Source organism: Acanthaster planci, unplaced genomic scaffold (assembly GCF_054643075.1).
Source record: "Acanthaster planci isolate LZ-2023a unplaced genomic scaffold, COTS_SCS Contig5, whole genome shotgun sequence".
Taxonomy (NCBI): Eukaryota; Metazoa; Echinodermata; class Asteroidea; order Valvatida; family Acanthasteridae; genus Acanthaster; species Acanthaster planci.
The window spans coordinates 108,441-132,161 of NW_028257629.1; the positions used below are offsets into that span (position 1 = coordinate 108,441).

Below are 23,721 nucleotides of genomic sequence, written 5' to 3' on the forward strand. Positions count from 1 at the left end.
ATAGGCTCGTAGAACACGAGTATGCTCTGATCAATCTACCTGCAATCCAAACCACGATTGCTGTTTATATAAAATGCTCATGCCATTGTCTCTTTTCGTCTACTCTTCAACTGTGTCAATAGTTTTCAACGGTATTTGGTGTAAATAATTTCTTAAAATTCAACCAGTCAACAAAACTCCGGTGCTTTATGAATCCCAAGTTTCTCTGTTAAGAATTTATTATAAATCCTGGATTTCCCCCCCAAAAAAGAGGAGGTAAACAAAGGACATCACAATCAATAAATTTCCTTGATATTTAATATCTAATTTACTGTTCGTGTGTTTCAATTTGTCAAAGTGTTTTAATTTATCTTGCATAAGATTGTTCCTCTGAAATCTAATACCATATTATAACAAACCAATTGTTTCCTGCAGTGACTGGGTCCATGGGTTTTCTACACCTTCAGGTGTACAAAACACCATGGGCCCCTACACCGCAATTGTTAAATGTTTCTCGATGACTCCTACAGTTACTTCTATACGTGTTGATCCATTGGCAGAACTTGAGAGACATCAACAATATGATCAAACTGGGAGGTGAACGTCAGACACCCAAGCGTGTCCTTCCCCTAGGTGAAGGTATGGAAAGCTCTCCTAAAAGAATGTGCTTGGAACCCAATCCACTGGTCCAGCGACTGAACAGCTTGAAATCAGACCGATGAGACAGATCTTGTAATTGCAGCATGTCGCACAGAAAATCCTTGGAGTGCGTGATGGTCTTTTTGTCTCAGAAAAATGAATTTTGAGTATTAGGTTCAAGTTCCATTTGATATATCGACTGCATTTCTTGCAGTGTAATGATCAAGCTAAATATCTGTCATGTAATTTCTCACCGATTTCCTGGATTTCAAAAATTGTAATTTGAGTTTACAGTTGGTCATGAAGTGCTTATGCAGAATTCTTAGTTTCATTACAACATAGGCAGGCTTCATCATCAACAGCTTTGTCAAGACTTTAATCAATCTTTCAGGAAAATCTGGATTGTACCCTTTCAGATGCCTTGTGTATTTTTAATACATATAACCTGTAATTATTCACATCACTAACAGAAAGCCATCTTTTTTGATCTTGAAACTAATGTAAAATGAAGAAAGTAAACCTGCTGGTTGCAATTGTGTCTACTGGTTTTTCCAATCGGCTTTATGCAACTTTGACAGAAGTGGTCATAAAAGCCAATCATTTAAAATCATGTGCATTTGAAATTTGCTCTGAATGTTCACTAACAATGAAAGAACATACATGCCTCATGTCTCAAAGTAGTGAACCCTCTTCCTACTCTGCTGATGCTAATGGTAGATTTAAACAAATTCCCAGTGACGTCATTATTAGCTTACTTTGTTGTGAGCACCCTGTGTAAGACCAGCCTTTAAATTCCAATCAAAAGAATACATGTACACACGTAAACACACACAAACCTTTGGTGTAAATGAACCGATAAAATGTCTTTTTGCTACATTTTCGGCATTTTGATGATTTTAATAGCTTTGTGAACGAACCTTTCTTTTGATCATTTGCCAGTATGTATTTTACAGCATTTTACCATGTTTTAAAGTTTGCACTAAAAGAGTGTCTGCTTCAGTGGACATCTTAAGTTTATTTACGCATTAAGATTACAGTTTGAAGTTGAAATAAGCAAGAAAGTGATTTTTAAAAGCTGCATCATTGTATCATAGCTTTTCTTGTTTGGTTCATTATTTTATGGCATGTTTTAATTTTTGAAGTTTTTCTTTCTGTACAACTGCTGCGGGCATTTTTTAACATTTTTCAACACTGGCCAGTATCATTTGTGAATGGTTTGCATTCAGATCATTTCTTATTTAATGTGGGCTAAAATTATCTAAAACTACAAAAAGTAAAATGTGTTGGTTGGGTAGGTTTTTGTTGAAAGTTTACCACTGGTATCCCGTTTCTGAACTACATGTACATCAGTGGAATGGTAATATCATACATGCACATGTAAAATGTATTTACAAAGCTGTTGGTGACTCTACTGTGCATGTGACCTTGCGCCAAAACTTGAGTAAATCTATAGAATGGTGGAGTTTGGCATGACCGTGTCCTACGACGAATAACTCATGTTGAGTCTTATTGTACATGTAGATTTCATATTGTCCCCAATGCTCCCATGGTTTAGTGGTAAATATGTCTGTTAATTGGTAAAAGTGGATGTATCTGGGGCCTTTATAAAACTTGACAACATGTACATGTACAGTTTTCTGTAATAGTTTAACCCTAACACTCCTCAGTCCTCCAACAGGTGAAGGATTGAAGAGTGTTAGGGTTAAAGCTTCAAGCAGATGAAGGCTTGGTTTGAAATTTAAGGCTTAAGACAACCTAAAACCCCGAAAGTTGGAGCCTGATGGCAGAGCTGTGTTGCATTTCGTTGAGAATTTTTGTAACAAACTAATAAAAGTTTCTATACAAATTTGTAGTAAAAGCTCTTTTGAAGTATCTAGGTATTTTTGTAGTGGGCTTTAGAGTGTGCGGATTTGGAGTTCTGTATTTTGTGATGGCTCTATTTAATTCTTTGATCATGGACTTGGAATTCCATTTTGCATTCCATGGAATGTAGACCTTTGTTATCAAGTCACAGTTGTATGTATTCCAGAAGTTTGAACTTGTAGCTGAAAGTTTAACTATCTTTGAGTAAAAAATTTTGCAGCCAAGATGGTTGCATTCATCAGATTCATCGCCTTCAGTTGTTTTCTTACAGGCTGGTTTTTATGTGATGGATTATATTTGTAAAATATTTCAGACCTCAAAAAACTACATGCAATCGGTGGTGACAATAATTAGTCCTTGTCCTACTACACAACCAAACTAATTCAACATGTACTTTTAAAGTAAAGAAAGAGCTATGCAACAGCAAATCGACAGGAAAGGTCAAGTTCTATGAATTTGTTACGTGAATACACAGGCAACAGTAAATAAAGTACATGTATGCTCTGGAGCAAGTCGAATTTTCCAGGTGTATATCTCAAGACTTGTTGCCTTTGTCTAAGCTTCATGTGATACCAGGATTATTACTAAGGAGCTACAGTTGAACCCTAAAACTGGATCATTAAACATTATTACCTGGTAAGAGACGCGGTCAGGTTTCATATTATCTGGAGAAATATAGTACGTGATTTCAGTCGGTCTTTTTTGTCCACTGTGAAACTCGGGTAATAAGTTCCTGAGTAGGGAGTTTGAATACTTATGCAATGTACCCAGCATACAAATTCGTAAGTATAGTGATAAAATGTCTCTTCGTGTAGTACATTCAACTGGGTGTACATCAATCATGCATATACCACACATGCATCACATCCATTGTCCTACCGCATACTTGAGCATTAAATGGACTAAAAATGTTATGGGACAAATAATGCATTGTTAAAAAATCTATATCTTGATGAAAGATTTAATGCAAAATATGAGTAATATTTATAAGTAATAAGGTAAATACTATCCATCAGAAATTGTCTTGTAATTCCAAAAGACCCTTAAAGCCTTCAAGATTGTCTTTAGTATTTTCACATTCGTTTTACCTCACTGTCCTTTACAATATGAAGATCTGTTGTGTGTCCATCAGCAAACAACACTAGAAAATGGCCCTTGAATTCTTCCAATCAAGCACCTAATCCAGACACGATATGATTTACTTTCTTCAAACCCCTCGGAGAAGGTGAACTCACTGACTTGTAAGATGTAAGCCTTGTAGTCTTGTCTGTCTTGATCCTGTACCCATATCTCATATGTAAACTCACTATCATTCATGTATTCAGTATTCCATGGTTGTTTCCATGACAAGTGTAGTCCTTGTTGTCTCTTACAACTTATGCTTCCAACTTTACTGGGAAAGAGAGAGGGGCCATGCACCTGCTCGGTTCTCAATTGTTGGCACTCTCGAAGACCCACTGACAGCAGCTCTAATATAGATGGGATATCAACTACTGTGTCTTGGTAAATCCTGAAAAGCCATTCAGGGTTAGAGCAGCAAATATGTCTGGCAACCTCGTGTGATGATAAAATCCGTATCTGCTCCTCAGAACTCAGATGTTGTATCCCACCGTATGCTGGTAGGGCATCCGGATGTGTAACAGTACGGTCCAGGTCCCAATTCCTCCAGGACCTGTAAGTGATCCCCATATCAGGAAGTTGAACAAGAGTCTTATATGGGGTATAATGGTCTGGGTTAACCGCAAAGGGGAACAGCTCTAAAAGCATAGACCTTGCAGGAAGGAACAGAGAGAAAATTAACAGCGAACCATGCATTCCAACCAAGACCTTTGAGCAAGTCACCAATTCTATGAGCTCTTTGATGGAGAAGTCTTCCAGTCCTGCAGTCATGACGCGCATGCCAATACCCTGTGAAACAAAGAGAACTAAATCCATCTCGTTGAGAATCAGTCTTGTTGATTCTCTCCTTATCAACACAGCGTAATCTGACCCTTTACACTTCCTAGAACCCAACTGGTTATGAACAAAGGAAGTGAAAAGCCTTACTTCCCTGGCTGTCATGTTGGTGTTAGGAACTGGTCCCTGAGGACCCTGAAAGCCATACTGATACCAGGTTGTCATCTTTGATAACCCAACATAGGCTTCTTCAAAGCACACAAAGCTGTCTTGCTCAGCACTGGCCAAATTCTCCACGAGATCATCTCTCAGAATTGGATGGTATTGAAACAGGGAGAGGTATAAGTCCATGAATTCACCAGCTGGGTATTCATCTAGGAATACAAGTCTGCAAGTGGTTCGAAAGTCCCCCTTCGTCATTAGTCCATTCTGAAGCATAGTAAAAAACAGTGGTAGAAGGTCGTCATGGAAAACATGCATTATGTTATCGGGGTGGAAACGATTCATGATGAAATGTTTTCCACTAAAAACTTTCACTGAATTTATTTCACCCAACGCTGCTACTGGAAGATGACTGAACCCAAAGTACTGAGTATTGTGGTTTGGAACTGAAGATAAATCCACTAATGCAGGATCAAAGGGGTTCTCTGGAAGTCCGAAAGAAATTGACTGAGAACCACTTAAAAAAACAAACTCCTCACGTTTCTGGGAGAAGCACAGGTTGTGAAACCGGCATGTCCTGTCTGTGTTGTTGTAACCCGAGCACCAAACGGAAGATCCACCTTTCAAGATCGTTTTGTCAACAACCTGGGGTTTTCCTTTACCTTCTTCAAGTGGAGACAATTTCCGAGTTTCTTGTCGAGGCATCATTGTGGTTCTTAATTTCTCCTCTAAGCAACGAGAGAGCTTCTCTTGTAAAAAGTGGCATCTATACTGGCTCCAGGCTGCTATGGCCACGACTATGACAATCAGGTAGTCTGATAGAGCCATTTGAAAAACACAGGTAGAAAGAATCTTTCCTTATGGTCAGGAAAAATGTGCCCTATACGTACAGGATTTCACAATCATCTGTGTTGGTACAACCCACTGACATGTCCTGAAATACATGTTGTAAGGGATCCAGTGGATAATCCTTTGACCAGGCCGGTGCTTAATACCTGCAAATCATGAAAATGTAAAACAAAAACAAAGGTTATTTCCCCTTTCAATAAATACCACAGGCATGGACCATATAAACCAAGATTTGTTACAAATGAGAAAGAAACTACAAACATGGACATAATTACTAGTTTCGACAAGGTATAAAATTTAAAGTCAATAACATGTAAGCTTGAACCCTTCCGGAGATAAGAGGTATGCACCTGTTATAGTAATTATCATAGTTTAATAGGTGGAGAAACCTGGGGAAACATGGCATCGAATTTGATACAGATTCCTTAATCTGCACTTCCACAGCGCCACCGCTTCCTAAATATAGTCAATACTCAAGATGGGTGTGGAAAATTAGACATGCACATGAAAACGATAATCTCAAAAACAAATCAATCTACTAGTTTCCACAAGTTATTAAATTTAAAGTCAATATCACGTAAGCAAGTATCCTTCTGAAGAGAAGAGGAATGCACCTGTTCGTAATTATCGCAGTCTAATAGGCGGAGAAAGCTGGGGAAACATGACATGAAATTTGATGCAGATTCCTTAGTTACTCTGCAACTCTACGGTGCCATTGCTTCCTAATAATAGCTAACACCCAAGATAGGTGTGGGAAATTAGACATGCAGATCGGAACGCCAATCTCAAACACAGATCAATCTACGCAGATTTTAATGGCACCATGAGAAAGTGTAGTATCCGTCAAAAGCAAAAAATACCGAAGAATGAGCTTGTGATTCTGATCAGATGCTTCATAAAATACTTAAGTAGTAACATAACATTGTAGATGAGTAACGTACAACTATACGCGCAGAAGTGGCGAAAGATTGGTGATGCATTAAAGAAGCATTTCTCCTTCTAACCTTCGGGCGCTAGATGCCGTATACTTTGCCTTTAGGGTCAACCCTTGACATTCATTGTGATATTTTCGGCCCATCGGATGCAAGTAATTAACTAATGGTACAACAGTTTAGAATGGCTATATAAACAAATGTAGTGCCACACATGCATCTCTTTGTCCTATGGTGTTCAATTTCAATTGCCCAGCCTAACACCATGCCGTCTGCTCAACACTGATACGTCCAGCTAATTCTCCACCATTGCAAGCTTTCACCCTACGTCTGCCACCTCCGCCTGCAGCATTATTCCTGCATGAATAATTGGATTCACTAACGCCTCCTTTATTCAACAAACGGAGAGTACAACGGCCTCAGTGTGAAATAATTTTGAGGAGATTAAGAGGAAAAATACTCAGCAGGGCTTATCTAGTAGCATTGCTTTGCAAATTGACCATGTTCCAATGACGTACATATTTAACCAGACCGAAGGGCTACCCATGGAGGAAGGTCCTTCCTCCATGGGCTACCCAAACAGCATGAATACATTACGCTTAAGCGTTTTGATGTGCCATGACATCTTCACGGCTTCCGTGGGTAGTTCGCTAAAAACAAAATACTCAATCGGTAGGACCCGAACGGTCCTCGGCCAATGTACGATTTTGAGATTAATGTTCACAGAGGTAAAAGCACGCCGTCCGCCTAAAATCAATCGAAACACTCAAGCAGACGTATCTTAAACACCACGACCACCGCGTGATGGTGCATTTAATTAAAGCTCTGACTGCCTTCAGCTGCCGTGCGACTCGACTACACGACGCGTACCCATATTACTCCGCGGCAGTAAAAGTAAGATTGGATGCTATGCGAAATGCACCTTATGCGAGGTGGTTGCTGATCAGACCTGCACATACGGCATTGCGCTGAACAGATAATGACGGCCAGTCCATTTAGTGCACAAACGTAAACGTTCCGGTCGTGTATTACGTTGTATACCCTACTGGCGTCGATTAGAGCTAACTTGCTATCTGCGGTAGCTAGCAGTCTTCGCACCGTCTAGCTGGTAACAACACAACAGGACGTCAAGGCATCTTGCGGGAAAAAAGAAAACATGGCGACTAATGTAGCGAACACCGAGCACGTAAGTGGTGGAGGTACGGACGAGCCAGATCAGACAGCGACTGATGCAGCCAAAGGTACCGAGCCTGAGATGAGAGCCGTGGTCCTCCAGTCCTTTGGGGGCGTGAACCGACTGAAGGTGATGAAGAAGTCCATCCCTGTGCCGAAGGATGGGGAGGTGCTGGTTCGAGTCAAGGCTTGGTGAGTTAAGATTTCAGTCTGGGGTTGGCTATAGCTGGCTAACAAGTAGCAGCTTCCTCAGAACTTACGCCCGAAGTGTAAAAGTTTTGGTATGAAGCGCGCGTGGAGTCATTCATAAAATGGTTAAATTGTTTTTGGTTAACGAGTTTTTAAAGTCTGTAAGATTCTTCAAAATTATACACACAATCGTATCGATGTTCCCAATCACGAAGCACAACCTTTTCATGTGTTGCTCCAATTACAACGGGTTTTGTAGTCATGGAACCTATTATATGCTAATTGTCACTTCAGACAACCTCGAGAGCTCGCAAAATTTATTTCTAAGCTAAAGTCAAATTTTCAGAAATTGCAATAAAACCTCTGCCCTACTGCATTACAATTTTTTCTTAACATTGCCGTGGTATTCAAAGTGTAGTGGCTGGCAATGCTACATGTAATCTATTACTTGCATGCCAGAAACAGATGCAGTAGTGATAACTTCATCATAACGTATCATGCATGTAAAGAGAAATGAAGTTAATTATCTTTATATGAACAGTTTAAACAATCCTTGGCCTATCATTTGCGACAGGCTCTTCCTTTGTGTGTGGCCACAACGCCATACTGGTTAGAGTAATACAAATCTCTTAGAGACGTGGTTCTGGTAAAGATAAGTGCCAGGCGAGCCAGCATTTTAACGTGCCAAAAACTTTGCATGTTCTGTATGTACATGTAGGTCGACATATACCCCCAATGATTCAATCAATCTAGCCCTAGCTTGCACTAGTGCTTGTATTAATATTACTGTCATGTTCTAGTCACGTTACATGATATTTGCATGACATTAGAATGGTGCTCGACTTTTATCCGAACTTGAGGTCTAGTGATTGTTAAATAATAATAGACATGGAAATATCAATAATTCAAACCGGCAATATCAAGGCTGGTAATATCAGATTGCGACATTATTAAGGCACACGTGTCGACATACGGCAACTCTAACATGAAATGCAAACAATTTTAAAAAGTTGATCATACTTGGAGAAAGTTTCTACACCACGGATCTGACTTACTTAAGACAAAATGCAAGGATCATTCTATAAATTTGGGGTCCACGTTTTCCCGTTCCTTTTACATCGGGCGTATGATTTGTTAATGCTTTGAACTCATTCTTGAATTTCCAAGATTGAATAACGACTGCAAACTACCTACCGAACAAATAAAAATGTTTTTTCAGTGATACATACCGTGTCAAAGTATACATGTCAGGTGTAACAGGGACAGGAAAATGTCACACGAAGGACCCCAAATTCATAGAATGACGCAGTAGTGAATTGAAGAGGTAAACTAATTTCATATAGAGATTTTAATGAATACACAAGAAAAAATTATGTTCAAGGGATTTGGGAACAAACAATGGCTACTTGCATTGTTTGGCATGCACAAGGGTTTATCCACTACGAACACAGGGCGAGGGTTCCCCTCGTTTTCTCTGAATGACGCAATCTACATTCAGAATTCGTATCTTGGCATGAACAGAAAAAAGCCCTTTTTAGCTTGTTGTAGTTGAGCTCTGAGGACAAATGACACTGCGTTCGATTTGGATGCTTCCATATTTATTTGAACAGATAAAATCAGAGAAAACATGTTTTCCTTAGAGGTGCTCTTTAAATCACTGCTGGCGGTTTGGAAGGATAACCTGATTGCCAAACAGTGCTGAGAGGTTAATTTTACATGAACCATTTTTATGAACTGCATTTCTTCTAATACAGAGCACCTGCGACCTCATTTCACCACCAATCCCTTTTTTGCCTGAAATCTAAAGGTTCTATTTTAAAGAGTGCTCTTAATGTTTGACTAACATTCTGCCTTGCACCCTGGAATCTATACGAGTATAATAGCTACCTGTATATACACAACTCTCAATGAGCTTAATTTGTTAGGTTGGTAAATTCAATTATGACATGTTCTGACAGACATACGAGGTAAACTTCTGTCTTATAATAGGGATTGGCATTCTGAGTGTTTACGCTGTAGGTATACAGTGAAGACCAGCGTCGCACAGATTAAAATTTCCATTACAGGGCTAATTGATGTTATTTACTTGTACATGTATGAGCCACATGAACTCTGCCACGTGTAGTCGTTCCTTTTTGCTGATTAATTCCACAGAATTAATCAATTATGGCTAGCAGTTGCTTCGGTTTAGACTCCCAATACTTATTACTGCCTTGCGATGTGCTCATCTTATTTCTGGAACTCTTTTTTCATTTAATATATGTGAAAAAAACACCATCAACTCTGTAAATGAGCACCATGACAATGGTCTTGGTAATGAAACATCTCAATCCAAACTTCTGAAGACTTATAAAACGTATACAGAATTCCCAAAGTAAAACAAAAGAGTCACAATGAAATCTGATATTGGTACATGTACATGACTTTTGGCATGATATGTAGAGTAAAAAAGCTCACCATATGGTCGAGAGGCTACACTAGAAGGTTTACAGTCCGAACTTCATTATGCCCTCTCTAGTGACGCAATGTTAGTGGCAACGTGAGTTATTAGCCATTTCTTTTCCACATGACTTGAAACTTGTTTTGATTTGAGGATTTGCGGACGGAGTGCACCAAGACAATAATCCAGATTAGATGACTCCTACAATTACAAATGTCAACTGAGAGATGTAGAACCTGTAGAGGAACTTCTCAGAGCACACTGAGCAAAAATCTGTTATTTACAAAATAAAACCTACAAGTATCAGCCAGATGAAACCTATCAGTCAGATGGAATCTGGTTTCACTAACGAAAGCTGGGCTGTAGTGATATCAATGAACATTTCTTTAGGTTGACCAACAATGCACCCAATACATGTACATTGGACATCATCTTACACAATGTATGTGCAAAGAAATTCTTTCAAATCTTTGGCTTTCTAGTATTGTGGTTTCAATTAATAAAAGTCCATACAAATGTTAATACCCATATTCAATCAACACATTTTTGGTCTTTCTTCTTATTTTTTGGAAATACATGCCTTCAAAATATTAAAAACTTGTTAATACGGGCATTTCACAATAGTGCAGCTCCAAGAGTTGGCAATGCGATGACCAATCACAGTGCGCGAAATCTGTCAACCCCATGCGTGTTGAAAAACAGTGGACAGATACTGCACCATGTGATTGGTCAACGCGTTACAAACTCTTGGAGGCGCACTATTGTAAATTGCCCGTATTAAAACATCAATTTGCTTGCTCACCCATTTAAGAAAATTAATAATTAATTTTTGCATCTGTGCCTGTTACATGTATTTGCGAGCTACATGTATTTGTTTACAAAAGTATACCAGAAAACTAACTTAGATTCAAGTAGCTCTAGAAGGTTTGCATGGTGGAATACGATAAGGTAGAGGGTTTGTGGATACACCATGACCTGGACATGCACTGATGCAAAACCTCGGACGAGGAGAGGTCCATCACAAGTTAACTAAACGTGCATGCCTACATGTAGATATCTGTACCAGTAACAATTTTTATCTTCATCACTCATCCGTGACATATCCAATCTTAAGCTTGTCACTCCACCCATTAAAAGTCCCAAAACAATTCATGCTTGACAGTTCAACGGCAGATAAAGTTCAAAGTGCATCAAATCTGCAATCACATCTGCAGGCATGCAAGTAGACTCGAGAACTAACAGACAGGAGAACCAGTTCAATCCAAAGTGAAATAAGATATTTCACAAACCAAGAATTCAAGCAACAACCACAAAACAATAAATATTACTTTGCCATGTTTCAACGAAATTTATACACATGTAGCACTGTCAACACTGACCATTACACACACCCAGCAAACAAATGATCCTTCAAACATTCATCAAATAAGAGTTATATCCACCTGACCAACCAACTTACGAAGCACTGCATAACTGACTTGTCTACTGAAATGACCAAACCCCCTTGAATTACCTATATACAGTGCAGATGTAACCATGTATTCAGCTCGCCTATCCATCATGCCACACGTACATGTACGTACACAACAAATACCCATGAGTCTACTATTCTAACAAATAAATAAAACATCCATGACAGAGCAGAAAATCTGCCAACCCACTTATCAATAATTGATTAGCTCATACATGTAGGTTACTCGTCACTGAGTTGTCATGCTTGTACAAAACAAGCTCTAAACTACAGAAAATCTATGCTTGAACAGTACTGTGCATAATATAGAATAATGAACAGTAAATTTTATATACATTAAATGGGTAATCTTTTAAGAGCAAACTGCAGACTGGCACTTTGGGATTTATGTATGTACATTTAGATTCTTTGGAGGACCCTGGAATCTACCGGGAAATCCTACACTTTGTAACATCATAAATCTTTATTACATTGTGACAGAAACAGCCACCAGCAACTATAGTCTATATTACAGTATTTGATGTTGAAGATTCATGCGGCATATAGCTGACTACGAACATGTACACATGCACCATTAGGATGATTAAAGAGATGTCCTATAACAAAGTGTAGAGTCTGACAGAACAGTGCAAATAAAGGTCACTGAGTAATTTTACAATGACTTTTATGTATAAGATGTAAGCATGTCTGTGTTATGTAAGAATGAACCAATCTAGACACTGCAACCGATTACAGGTGTTTACAACATCTACACGTACACTGTAGACTGGTAGATGATTGTCACTTTTCTCAGTTAAAACTAACTATTTTCTCATTTTATCCGGGGAAATGTTCATTAAACAGCCACAATATGGCACTCAGAAATAAAGTGCAATCTAAAAGTTAATGCAAAGCAGACAAAACAAAAACAAAGAGGTTGTTGTGCGCTGTTCCACTGAACTGGGAGACGAGCACTGTGTACAATGCTTCATATTTTGACAAACACTACTGACCTCATAATGAGCTCCTTCGATCTCTCTTAAAATCTCTGTGAAAATTAACACAAACATCCCATCCATGCAGATGGGGTTTTCTTCTTGTAAATGTCACATTATTCTAATGTGCCACTACTATAGAGAGATCACTCCTCTTGTTGACATGGCAACCATTCTCACTGGAGTGATTATCATCTTGGCACAGCTACTGACCTCTGAGCATGTATGTGTACATGCACGAGGACCTGGGTGAAGTGGGAGATTGGTGGGTGCACAGATAGCATACATGTATGTACAAATAATCCTTAGTAGAAAAACAAATGATTGTCGGAGATACATGTAACTCCAGATGAGATAGACGAGTAACCATTTCGCAAATTGTAATCAAGTACGGTATGCATACATGTACATGTAAATAATGCATGCATTCATCACTTGTGTTATGACATCTTGCAACAGGAACATTACACAACTCTGTCATTTTATGCACCAAACTGTTGTATTATATTCCTACTATTGCTTTATTATTGGAATTTCCTATCACAATATACCGTAATTAAGTAAAGTACATGTACTGTATGCACATTTATTAGTGTCTATGTAAACTTTTGCCCATCAAACACCTCTGATATCATCTTACTCCTGAGTGATTTTTCGAGTAACATCCTTTTAGTCGGACCACATTTTCAGCTGAATTTACAATACTTCTCAAATTTAACACCCCAGAATTTTTTCAAAGAGACCTGATTACTAGTGTATAACAGAGTCACTGCAATACAACCTCTGTGAACAATGTTTAACGCCCACACCATTGACTTCAAAATCAACCAACAATGGTAGACTGCAAGAGCACTTGATACAGAATTGCAATACGTTCCAATCATGCTGAGTAAGGGAAGGGTTTGTGTAGAAATTTAAGCAAACAGTTAAGTCTATGCTGTCTCCGATTTTGGGGGGGGTTCAATGTGAAGGCAACATATCTGCATAAAGAAAAAGCCACACACTAATAATCAAGCTGCAGTTTTACCAAATACATTTGCATGTAGATGGAATTTATAAAAATAAGAGCATAGTTGTAACATTTTAATAAATTATAAGGACATGAATATGAAATCCTAAAAAAATTTAAATAAAGTTTTAGTTCAATTTTTTTTTAACTTGTGGTGGAACTGACAATTCTATCACTTGAAAAAGTGCACTCACAGAGAACTGACCTGCTGTAATTTGGACTCAATTCTATCACTTGGAAAAGTGCACTCACAGAGAACTGACCTGCTGTAATTTGGACTCAATTCTATCACTTGAAAAAGTGCACTCACAGAGAAATGACCTGCTGTAATTTGGACTCAATTCTATCACTTGAAAAAGTGCACTCACAGAGAAATGACCTGCTGTAATTTGGACTCAATTCTATCACTTGAAAAAGTGCACTCACAGAGAACTGACCTGCTGTAATTTGGACTCAATTCTATCACTTGAAAAAGTGCACTCACAGAGAATTGACCTGCTGTAATTTGGACTCAATTCTATCACTTGAAAAAGTGCACTCACAGAGAACTGACCTGCTGTAAGTTGGACTCAATTCTATCACTTGAAAAAGTGCACTCACAGAGAACTGACCTGCTGTAATTTGGACTCACAAAAAGGCTATCAAAGCTTTTGCATATCTTGCACTGACTGTACAAACTACATGTAAATATGCCTGAAGCATTTCCTTTTGTTTTGTTTTATTGTGGGTCATGATTTTTGCTTTCTTTTTGACTGTCCTTATTCATCTGTTTATGGTTTAATTCCAGTGGTCTTAACTTCCTAGATCTGATGATGCGACAGGGTTCTGTGGATGATTGCCCTCGAACACCTTTCATCCTGGGTACAGAGTGTTCAGGGTACATTGAAGCCTTGGGAACAGGTGTGGAAAACTTCAAGGTAAGCTGGCAAATAATATTCTTGTTTTGGGTTTGTATTCTTGATTTTAAAGCTGTTTCTTAGACTCTGTGTAGTCTTTCTTTACTCATTTTGTTCACAGGCATTTACAGTTGAGTGAAGAAGGATCCATACAAACAATTCTCCCTTATAAATCTTAGAAGGGAAGGGGGGGTCAGAAAGTTCAGATGGCAAAAAACTACAGATATTAAAGTGCTACATTCCCAGATCCTGAAAAATCTACCAGGAAGTCCTGTAGGATTTTGAGAGTTGAGGAAGGTCAAGCCTGCCTGATCCTATTTTTCAACAACAAGTAAGGTACCCCTTGAAAGAGAATGTTCCAATTTTAGGAAAGATTTAAGCAAATTCATGAAAGTTTCCAGCAACATTGCATGAGTAGCTACATGAACTTGCAAAGTTAAAGCATCTTCAGAAACCCTCTCGTATGTCAATAGGGTTTAAAAAAAAATTGCAAATAAAAATGTCTTGGACAACAGATGGGGCTCAATATTAGCTCATTTACATTGAGTTCCTTCTTGCTGACTAGACAGAAAAAAGGAAATCTCAACTGAAAAACATGTGTCACATGATCCTAGTGAATACAGTAAATGTATCACGCCACCCTAATGCTTGTGGTGTGTTGTTATGAAGGATTGATGAAATTCACAGTACCATGCATCACAACAATCTGTGCACCTGCACAAATGTTGTCTCATACAAGAAGACTGGGAAGACAAGTTGTTGATTTGCACAGTGAACTTTGATCAGCAGTCATGTCCAAAATTCCTGACATAAATTCCTATACTACACTGTATGTACTATGGAAAGAATAGCACTTGTCAAAATCTCAGGACTGTTGCTTACTTTCTGTTGACCTTTTGATTTTGAACTTACAGGTACATGTACTTCACCACGGTAGTTTGCATAATCCAGTCAGAAAATTGTTGATTTTGTTTCATTGGACAAATATCCTGTTGGTGTTTGACGAACCATGTATAAATGAATAGAGGGAATCATACCAAAAATGAAAAAGTATATCATTGCAACCAACCTTGTCAATATTATCCAAGGTTGGAGATCGGGTTGTTGCTTTCCAACGCAGTGGTACTTTTGCTGAGGCCATCGCAGTACCTGCTAAGTATGTCTATGAGATGCCCAACAAGATGACGTATGAAGAGGGGGCTGCTTTGGGTGTGTGCTATGCAGCAGCCTACATGATGTTGTATGAGGTGGCTAACTTGACTAAGGGAAAGACAGTGTTGGTACACTCAGCTGGTGGTGGAGTGGTGAGTACATGCATCTGTAAATAAACAGAATTCTTCGGTGATTCAAGTGACGGCCACTCTATCCCCCCCAAAGGAATAATACACACGGTGTGTGGCATACATGTACATACATGTAGATGTATGTGCAGGTGACATTTAATACTAAGGACACTTTTGAGTCCTCTATCATGGGAGATCTTCCACCTGACTACTTGACTTAAAATGTAATACCAAATCTTAATTTTGGTTTCTATGCATGCAACTCTTAGGAGCTTTCAGCTAGATCAGTAGGAATATTAAGGCCAGAGACCTGGAAACATCTTGACATTTATTTTTTTCATTCCTATTTTGTTTACCTGTTTGGCTGCTTGTGTCATAGGGCATTGCTGTAGCTCAGCTCTGCAAGATGGTAGATGAGATCAAAATCTTTGGAACAGCATCCACAGGCAAACATGAAGTCATCAAAGACAAATTTGACCATCTCTTTGATCGTTCAGCATGTGACTATGTAGAAGCAATCAAAAAGTAAGTTTTTACTCTTCATGTACAACCTGAGTCAAGTACATGTAGTAAGATGATGGTGTCACTCATACAGTGGTGACAGGCTGCCATCTTGTTGCAGCATGGCCGATAGGGAAAAAAAAGAAGCTGACGTCTTCACCTTGTGAAACGTTTTCATTATTCTGTGAGAATCTGGATGTTATTTCATTCTTTTCCTTTTTTCACAGGACATGAAAGTCGTCTTCATGTGATGCTGCTACTTATAAAGCTGTACATTGTATTTTCAAGATGTTATGTCTGTTTGTTGATGCTTATTGGCACTAATCAGCAATGACCCAATTGCCTTGATTGAATTAAAAAACAGAAAAATCTGCCGGTTGTCTGAACTTCCACAAAACTCATGCACCAGACACCTCTTGATATTCACATTTGAACATCAAGATCTTGTTGATATTTTTGTGACAAGTTATTCAAACAATTTCTTACACAGACTTGAGCCAAAGGGAATTGATATTGTGCTAGACTGTCTGTGTGGTGAGGATACAAACAAAGGCTACGATCTGCTAAAACCTATGGGAAAATATGTTCTGTATGGTAAGTCTGAGAAAACATGGACCGTGTGATAGTGTACATTTGGTAATTTTTTTTTTCATTTTTTCACTTCAAAGTGTACATGTAGGGGAATCATAGCAATACATAATCTTGGCACACATATACATGTAATAAAGGGCTGACCCTCCTCAAAAACAGTCAAATCATGGTGAAGCCCTCTATCTCCCAGATCTTTCAACGTTTGAACTTAAACATGTTTGAAACAATTATATATTGCAATATTCTACAGTACTTGAAAAAACTTCCTGTCAAACTACATGTAGGGCAACCGTAATCATGAGAGCATGATCCTGAATGATTGACATTATTCAGGACTAAAAATAATCATGACAATGTAACATTATTTGGACTAAGTTTATCCCTGCAAACAGAGATGTAGGCCTAATGGCTCTTTTTACCATGTTTACTTTCAGCTTTTTACAGATGAAATTCTCCCCAAAAGAGACTTTCTATACTGACAGGCCTGTTTCTCCAATGTTCTGGTACAGGGCAAGTCTACAAAAATGATTTACCGTACAAATAGGCCTGGGCATACATGTAGGTCAACAGTGTATCAACATGTAGCCTTTGTGTATACTATGTACGTGTACATGTGCAGGTCACACTCAAAATGATACATAAATATAACCAGCAAGTTGCAAGATAAGAGAGTGCTTTACATGTACTTGACCCCGAAAAACTCGATTATCACGAATATGGTGCAACTGCGCAATGACTGCATCCAATTTACATATGCATCGTGACTCATGGTGTTAGAATAGGCCTAACTTACATGTAGGCCTTACCCCAAAGTCAAGAAGGCTAATAAAACCAGATCTTATTTAACCCCCGCATTTCGAAAGGGGATGATGATTCTATGTTGCAACTTACTTACATGCTCCGAGAGCGCTTTCGGTTCACAGCATGCAATTTACATGTAAACAGTTAGCTAGCTAGCTGCGCAGCTGACGAAACTTGGCAGTATATAGCGCCCCCAATAGTTGCATATGAAGCTGTTTTTCGGGTTTTTAGGTTGGCTTGTTTTGTTTCTTCCGACGGTGGATAGAGTGCGCGTGAGAGACACTTTACAGATACAGTTTAGTTTCTTGTAAAATTATCACATAAAAAATTAACACTACTTTTATACTCATTATTGCCTATATTTCTCTTTAAAGCAAACAAAAAATCTAATAAACAATTTGCATGTGGCACAGATGTGTACCGTGGCATAGATCAAGTGTGTTTTGCCCGATGGTGCCGAAGCAGATTCATAACATTGCTCGCTGTATGTAGGCTAGCCGTTGAAAGTATATGGACTGAACCTAGTTTCTTTAGCTGCCTTACTCTTAATTCGATTCTCGAAGAGTTTCTCACCTTCTTCAAATAATCGTTTTTCTCGACCGGCTCTCAAAACTGGTTTGGACTCCTTTCCGCGTCTGGTGTCAGCTAAGTTGCGACAAAATTTAGTCAAATCGTACAAAAATGATAATTCTACGAAAGTTTTCAGCCTAATGGGATAAATTATGATGTAATTAGCGCATGTTTTCAGACCGCTGTGCGTGATTTAATGTTTTGGTGTGTCCTTAACGAAAAAATAGTGATGTTGCGAAAATTAGTACGTCCAAAGTCATTTATGATCATTTTAAAAGAAATAATGCTCAAACTTATGTGGGTTCAGGATAGGGAAAAGTTAATAGCACTGACACTGTTAAAAGGGGCTACAGGATGGGGCTGTGACGTCATCTTAGGATATGACAACTTCTTTAGTATGTTTTGCTTCTGACCTCTGTAGGAATCGCCAATGTGGTCACGGGCGAAACAAGGAGTTTTTTCAGCTACGCAAGAACAGTGAGTTCTCTTTCTATATCCCTGGCATTTGACAAATTGCCATTTTGCTCATTAGTAACAAAGCACAGAGAAATATTTGAAGTTCAAATAAAAAGACAATTTGTTTTCAAACATTGGAGATGTGTATTTTTTGGGGGGGAAGTAACTTAACTTTTCAGTGAGGCTAACAACACTTTCCAAGCATTTTTTTACAAGTGAGGCAAATTGAGATGTTTCAACTATTCATCCATTGAAAAGGGAAGTTTAAAACCGCAGACCGTCTCTACAAAGATATTTCAGGCCGTGCCACTTCTGACTACACAGCAATGCTTGTAAGCTCGTTGGTTCCGAACTGTTTTACTCACACATTTTCCCCGCGTATCTCTAGTGGTGGAATGTGGATAGCGTCAAGCCAGGAAAACTTTGGGACGAGAATAAGTCGATGTCTGGCTTCCAATTTTACCATTACCTCTTCAACCAAGGCGGTGAGGAAAGGGTGAACATAGTTATGAATGAGATTTTCAAGCTGCACACCGTCAATATACTCAACCCGGTCATCGATTCTACGTACGCCTTCGAGGAGGTAGGGTCTATAGCGCGAACACGTCTTGGTTTTATCTTCCTATTAATCTCAGTGAAGTGTGCTTGACTCATTTTTTTCACTCCTGTATATCCGATCCCTTTAGCTCAAATTTCTTTATAATGGCTTGTTATCCAAATTTGCTTTGACGAGTTAGGTTCACAGACCACATATTATGCTTCCTTTTTATGAGGTAGTGTTCATTAATACTCAGGTTGGTGAGGCAATGCTGAAGATGCACGATCGCAAGAATATTGGAAAAATACTCATCATACCCGAACAAGAGCCAAAGCCAAAGGTTTGCATTCTGTTTTATTTTTGTTTTGTTTGAAGAGAAATAATGTGGATGAAATTATGTGGCACCCTCACTGAACTTTCTGTCGGCAGAGTGCCCCATATTAACATTATTTTGTGTTGCATACTTATTAATTAATACAGAGAAATCACATTTCTTTTGGTACAAGTAAATATAAAATTAATCCAATTAAAACAGGTTTTAAAACATGAAATCTTCACTCATGGAAAACATGTTCTAAACTTGTGTTTTATTTGGTCGAAATGTTCAGTTGTTGGTTGAAAATGTTTCAATTTCTATTTTCTCCCCTCAGCCCACTCCATAAGTCACTGTAAGATATTGTGTCTGTTTACAATGCACATTATATCACGTCCATTGCAACATCATCCAACTTCTCACGTATCAATTTCGTTCTGTAAGCAATCCAGTTTTGGACTATATTCGTTTGTTCGTCTCCGCATCTGTTTGGCAACCCGTAAGCTCACCTTCAACTTTGTCCTGTTTGTCTGCTTTTCGTCGTGTTCTAAACAAAATGTTCCGTGCAGCCTAAATTGCGTGCATCGACTTTGCATGTTCAAACGTCATAATAAACGTTTAAGATTAGGAATGTACTTCATTACAATTTCGAGGGGTGGTTGGGAGTGTGGTTTTTCTCTGAATGCTGGTCAGGGAAAATAACGATAAAACTTATATCACATTTGCTTGGGGAAAACAACGACCATGCAATTAGGACAAATGCTTATCAAATCAATTTGTCACTGTTTGGTCTAAAGTCACGGGAGTGGCATTTAGCATGAGTGGCATTGCACTCTTACATGATCACTGATTTTCCATTGCGTCGATTCACCTGTCATCTTCCAAGTCTCCACCTGACTCCACCTACTAGCACCCACTATAGGAATCCATCACCCGTGTTTGAATAGTAACTGCTGTAGGTATAATTCATAATGTGTCGCTAAATTTTAAGCAAACTCATTGTCTTGGTCTCGTACTATTCGTTTATCAATTCGTTCTTTAATTTTCTCGTCTTCTCCCTCACACTTTAGCCTGTGACTGTAACTGAGACAGCTGCTTCAGAAGCTAGCAGCACAGACGACGTCAAGGAACCAGACACACCAAAGTAAACTTTGGGAAAAGACACCCGGCTCAATTATGACCAAACCTTGCGATTCCTACGATTTCAACCAAACGAAGCAAGGAAAATCATGAAACCTCGCTAGCATATCGATAATATTGCTCTGTTCAAAGCAAAACCATTAGTACGCCCAGCGCATAAAGCATTATGTCAAAAATCGGCAAATGCATGATTTTGAGCATAAAAACTGACTAATAAATGAAATGTCTTGTTTGTAATGTTTTTCGTCACAATGGAAAAGAAACGTGAAAGGATAAAAAAGGAGACAATCAAGCAGTGGACAAAGCCGGCAAGTTATTACTTTTTGAAATCTGCCCTTGTCTTGGCAAAACACAGCGGCCAATGCCATGATGTAAAAATGAACCTGAGTTCGGAGTCGAGTCTGACTTTCACTATCTTGTAAACATTACATGGACTTAGATATTGACATACTGGGTGTGATTAGATCGGTAAGCAGATTTATTTATTATTGAACTATCTTTTTGAGATTTTGACGAGGAATGATGAGTTTTAAGCATAAATGGTTTATCGTAATGGTATTATAATGGTTGCTTTCTGATTTTGTTTATTGATGTGGTAAATGTCTGTAAATAAACCTAGGTTTCCAACTTTCCAGGTACATGTACACCGTAGACTAAATTTGGCTTTGGACAAAATGCACCTGAGACAATAATTTCGATTTGTAAAGAGTTCAACTTACAGAAAATGAGACAGGTCTAGATTCAGGCAGAAAATAATTCAAAAAGAAACCACTGACTCTTCAACTAAGTTCATTAAACTTGACGGTTGATGTACAGATTACTGGTTATGAACTAGAAATATATCTCAGAAAGATACAGTGTCCATCCGTTTGCTGTATTGGTGGCAGCTGTGGGATACAAAATCGTGATACAAACACAGCTACTCTTATAGACAGGAAACATAAGCCTTCAATATGAAGGATATTTTTCTGAGGAATAATATATTAGGACACAGACGGTTCGGTTTCAAAATTTGTCGGGTCCAGAGACAATGAAATTAGACGAAACTTTATGACAATTCCATGAGCGGCCACCTTCCCTGATAGTAATTCCACTCGCATATGGCCTTGCATTAGTGGATATGAACAAACGCAGGAATTAAAGACGCACGATACTGACGACATGATTTACTTTGGCCTTATCACAATGCCTTCCACAAACCTTGATATCTATCATAACTTCCATGAATTCAATCACAGTAACCATTTTAAAATGTAGACCTAGGCCTACAGGTCACTGTAATGTTGGTGCTTGCATGAATCCATGCGTGAATTGTACATTAGATGCGTATACAAACCAGTGCACATGACAGCAGATTGTCCAACATATCTTGGGGTTCGATACTTACACGGACATCAATCACAAGATGCCGTCTTTTGTGGATAGCCTTGCTCGGAGTTGCTTTTCGTATAAAACGCCCAAAGGGTTCACTCGTCTCACAGACACTACGGGCTCTTCCGACATACCAAATGCGCGGTCATGCGCAGTTGCTATTTGTGTTTACTGACCCGTTTTATAACGCAATCCACCAACATCACAATCTACAAAATTTTGGTTTTCATATACTGACTATCAAAATTAAATGAGTATAGGTCTTATATTGTAGTTTTATCTGTATATTGAGATGTAGAAAGAGAAATCTAAATACTATAGTTTTATAGTGGGAAATGATATTAAAAATAACGAGGACCCTTATGCGATGTATTTATTAATTCATGCAATGCAATATGAAAGTTGAGAAGTCGTGGTGCATAGAATTACAGAGTTTCTTTAGAATGTATATATTCTATTAAATGGTAATAGAAAAGTAGTCTTCTGTAGTTCATATGCCACTGTAACAGATTCTGTGCACGTTTGTGTTGAAGTTTGCCAATTAGAAACGTGGAAAAAGGCAAAATAATGTAATATTAAGCACTGAGTGTCCGCAAGTAATGTGTTTTTATGCATGCAGAATAAGATATCTGGTATCAAATTACAGAGATGTAAACAATGCTAACTCAAGGAGCGTTTGAAAGAAATATATAAGGACAAAATTCTTTGTAGGACAACTCGGCCTAAATACAACCCTGATACAACCTGAGAGGTTTTATTGTCTGTATACTTGTATTCCACTCTCGTTGGATGTGCTTGCGCAATGTAGCTGTGTCCCACGTCGATGTCCCCCGTTACAAGCTCCTAACTGGATGCATGTAGTCACAAAGATCTGTGTTAACGGCCAGCGAAAAGTGCTCCGAAGCACGAAGCTCTTTGCGCAATATGTCGTGTGGTCTACAAGGTTCGTTCCCGCTCGTGGATTCTACAAAGCAAAGTTGTAGGCTAACTTAACACTTAGCAGTTATGACATGATAAGGTTACCGGCATGTTGGGAATTCACTTTCCAACCTTGTGATTGTACGGGCTAAGATCTTTACGCAGGAAACGAAGTTCAAGTAGACCTAACTGTAGTCGCTTTAACGGAATAGAATTTACACACATCAAAGTCACAATGCCCATTGCGCTGCCACCACCAATTCGATTCGTTTAAATTGGGAAAAAGGCAAATATTGGAAAGATCTCTACATTAAAATATGTAGTTTTTCAAGGGGGGCGGGTGTAAAATTAATCCCGAGTTGGAAGTACTACAGATTTCCATCTGCCAAATGTGCGCACAGTTAATGTCATCTCAAAGATCTGGAAATGTGGAATATCAAACTCTGGGAGTCATACACAATACTAAGTATTTCCGAATTTAACTCGGTTAAAATCATTAACGGCGACTTTTCCCCCGCAGATTATTAGAATTGATGAATGGTTAAGCAAGCTAATTTAAAACAGTAAAGATAATGATGCTGTACAATGAATGCACCCAACATGTATAAGGAAAGAAAGTATGAACTAAATTGTGCAAAATAAACGCGTAATAAAACAGAAAATGATGCATTGATCCCTGCGTAATAACATCTCAACTTTAAAACTTGTTGGATGTTTATTTTTCTTTTTTGGGGGGGGGCCTAATAATGATATTTGTGAAAAAATGC

General features: G+C 38.5%; 3 protein-coding genes across 9 annotated transcripts in view; 2 read left to right on the forward strand and 1 right to left on the reverse strand.

Moving 5' to 3' along the window:
• The window catches only part of LOC110974703 (retinoblastoma-like protein 1), a 25,779-nt gene extending 23,055 nt beyond the window's left edge, over positions 1 to 2,724 (forward strand). Inside the window, exon 20 of the mRNA XM_022226498.2 lies at positions 540 to 2,724. Coding sequence (XP_022082190.2) covers positions 540 to 701 — 162 coding nt within the window. The 3' untranslated portion in view covers positions 702 to 2,724. The remainder of the gene's footprint in view (positions 1 to 539) is intronic.
• Positions 2,716 to 17,825, reverse strand: pomgnt2 (protein O-linked mannose N-acetylglucosaminyltransferase 2 (beta 1,4-)). 6 transcript variants are annotated; one of them, XR_002597613.2, is made up of 4 exons: positions 17,743 to 17,825; positions 16,112 to 16,259; positions 15,542 to 15,790; positions 9,264 to 13,547 (listed from the first exon to the last, which is right to left on the reverse strand). XR_002597613.2 is itself a non-coding variant. In XM_087131644.1 (2 exons), exon 2 carries the CDS (start codon positions 5,365 to 5,367, stop codon positions 3,610 to 3,612), a length of 1,758 nt encoding a protein of 585 aa, XP_086987770.1. In that variant the 5' UTR covers positions 5,368 to 5,534; positions 16,112 to 16,247; the 3' UTR covers positions 2,716 to 3,609. The 6 variants fall into 6 exon arrangements, 4 of the variants coding, with proteins under 4 accessions (XP_086987770.1, XP_022082193.2, XP_022082194.2 ...); XR_015423766.1 differs by having other exon boundaries at positions 9,264 to 13,781; positions 14,188 to 15,790; XM_087131644.1 differs by lacking the exons at positions 9,264 to 13,547; positions 15,542 to 15,790; positions 17,743 to 17,825 and adding an exon at positions 2,716 to 5,534 and having other exon boundaries at positions 16,112 to 16,247.
• Positions 6,883 to 23,627, forward strand: LOC110974707 (putative NADPH-dependent quinone oxidoreductase VAT1L). 2 transcript variants are annotated; one of them, XM_022226507.2, is made up of 10 exons: positions 6,883 to 7,685; positions 14,364 to 14,493; positions 15,561 to 15,776; positions 16,135 to 16,280; positions 16,747 to 16,850; positions 18,640 to 18,695; positions 19,063 to 19,257; positions 19,469 to 19,552; positions 19,863 to 19,880; positions 20,596 to 23,627. In XM_022226507.2, exons 1-9 carry the CDS (start codon positions 7,477 to 7,479, stop codon positions 19,872 to 19,874), a joined length of 1,152 nt encoding a protein of 383 aa, XP_022082199.2. In that variant the 5' UTR covers positions 6,883 to 7,476; the 3' UTR covers positions 19,875 to 19,880; positions 20,596 to 23,627. The 2 variants fall into 2 exon arrangements, with proteins under 2 accessions (XP_022082199.2, XP_022082198.2); XM_022226506.2 differs by lacking the exon at positions 19,863 to 19,880 and having other exon boundaries at positions 6,889 to 7,685.
• The last annotated feature ends 94 nt before the right edge of the window (positions 23,628 to 23,721 follow it).

Excerpts from the sequence above, each read along its gene's own strand:
- pomgnt2 (XM_087131644.1), bottom strand. The coding sequence starts at position 5,367 with ATGGCTCTATCAGACTACCTGATTGTCATAGTCGTGGCCATAGCAGCC.
- LOC110974707 (XM_022226506.2), top strand. The coding sequence starts at position 7,477 with ATGGCGACTAATGTAGCGAACACCGAGCACGTAAGTGGTGGAGGTACG. Across the intron at positions 16,851-18,639 it reads GGGAAAATATGTTCTGTATG|GAATCGCCAATGTGGTCACG; the intron begins GTAAGTCTGAGA and ends TGACCTCTGTAG. Across the intron at positions 19,553-20,595 it reads AACAAGAGCCAAAGCCAAAG|CCTGTGACTGTAACTGAGAC; the intron begins GTTTGCATTCTG and ends CTCACACTTTAG.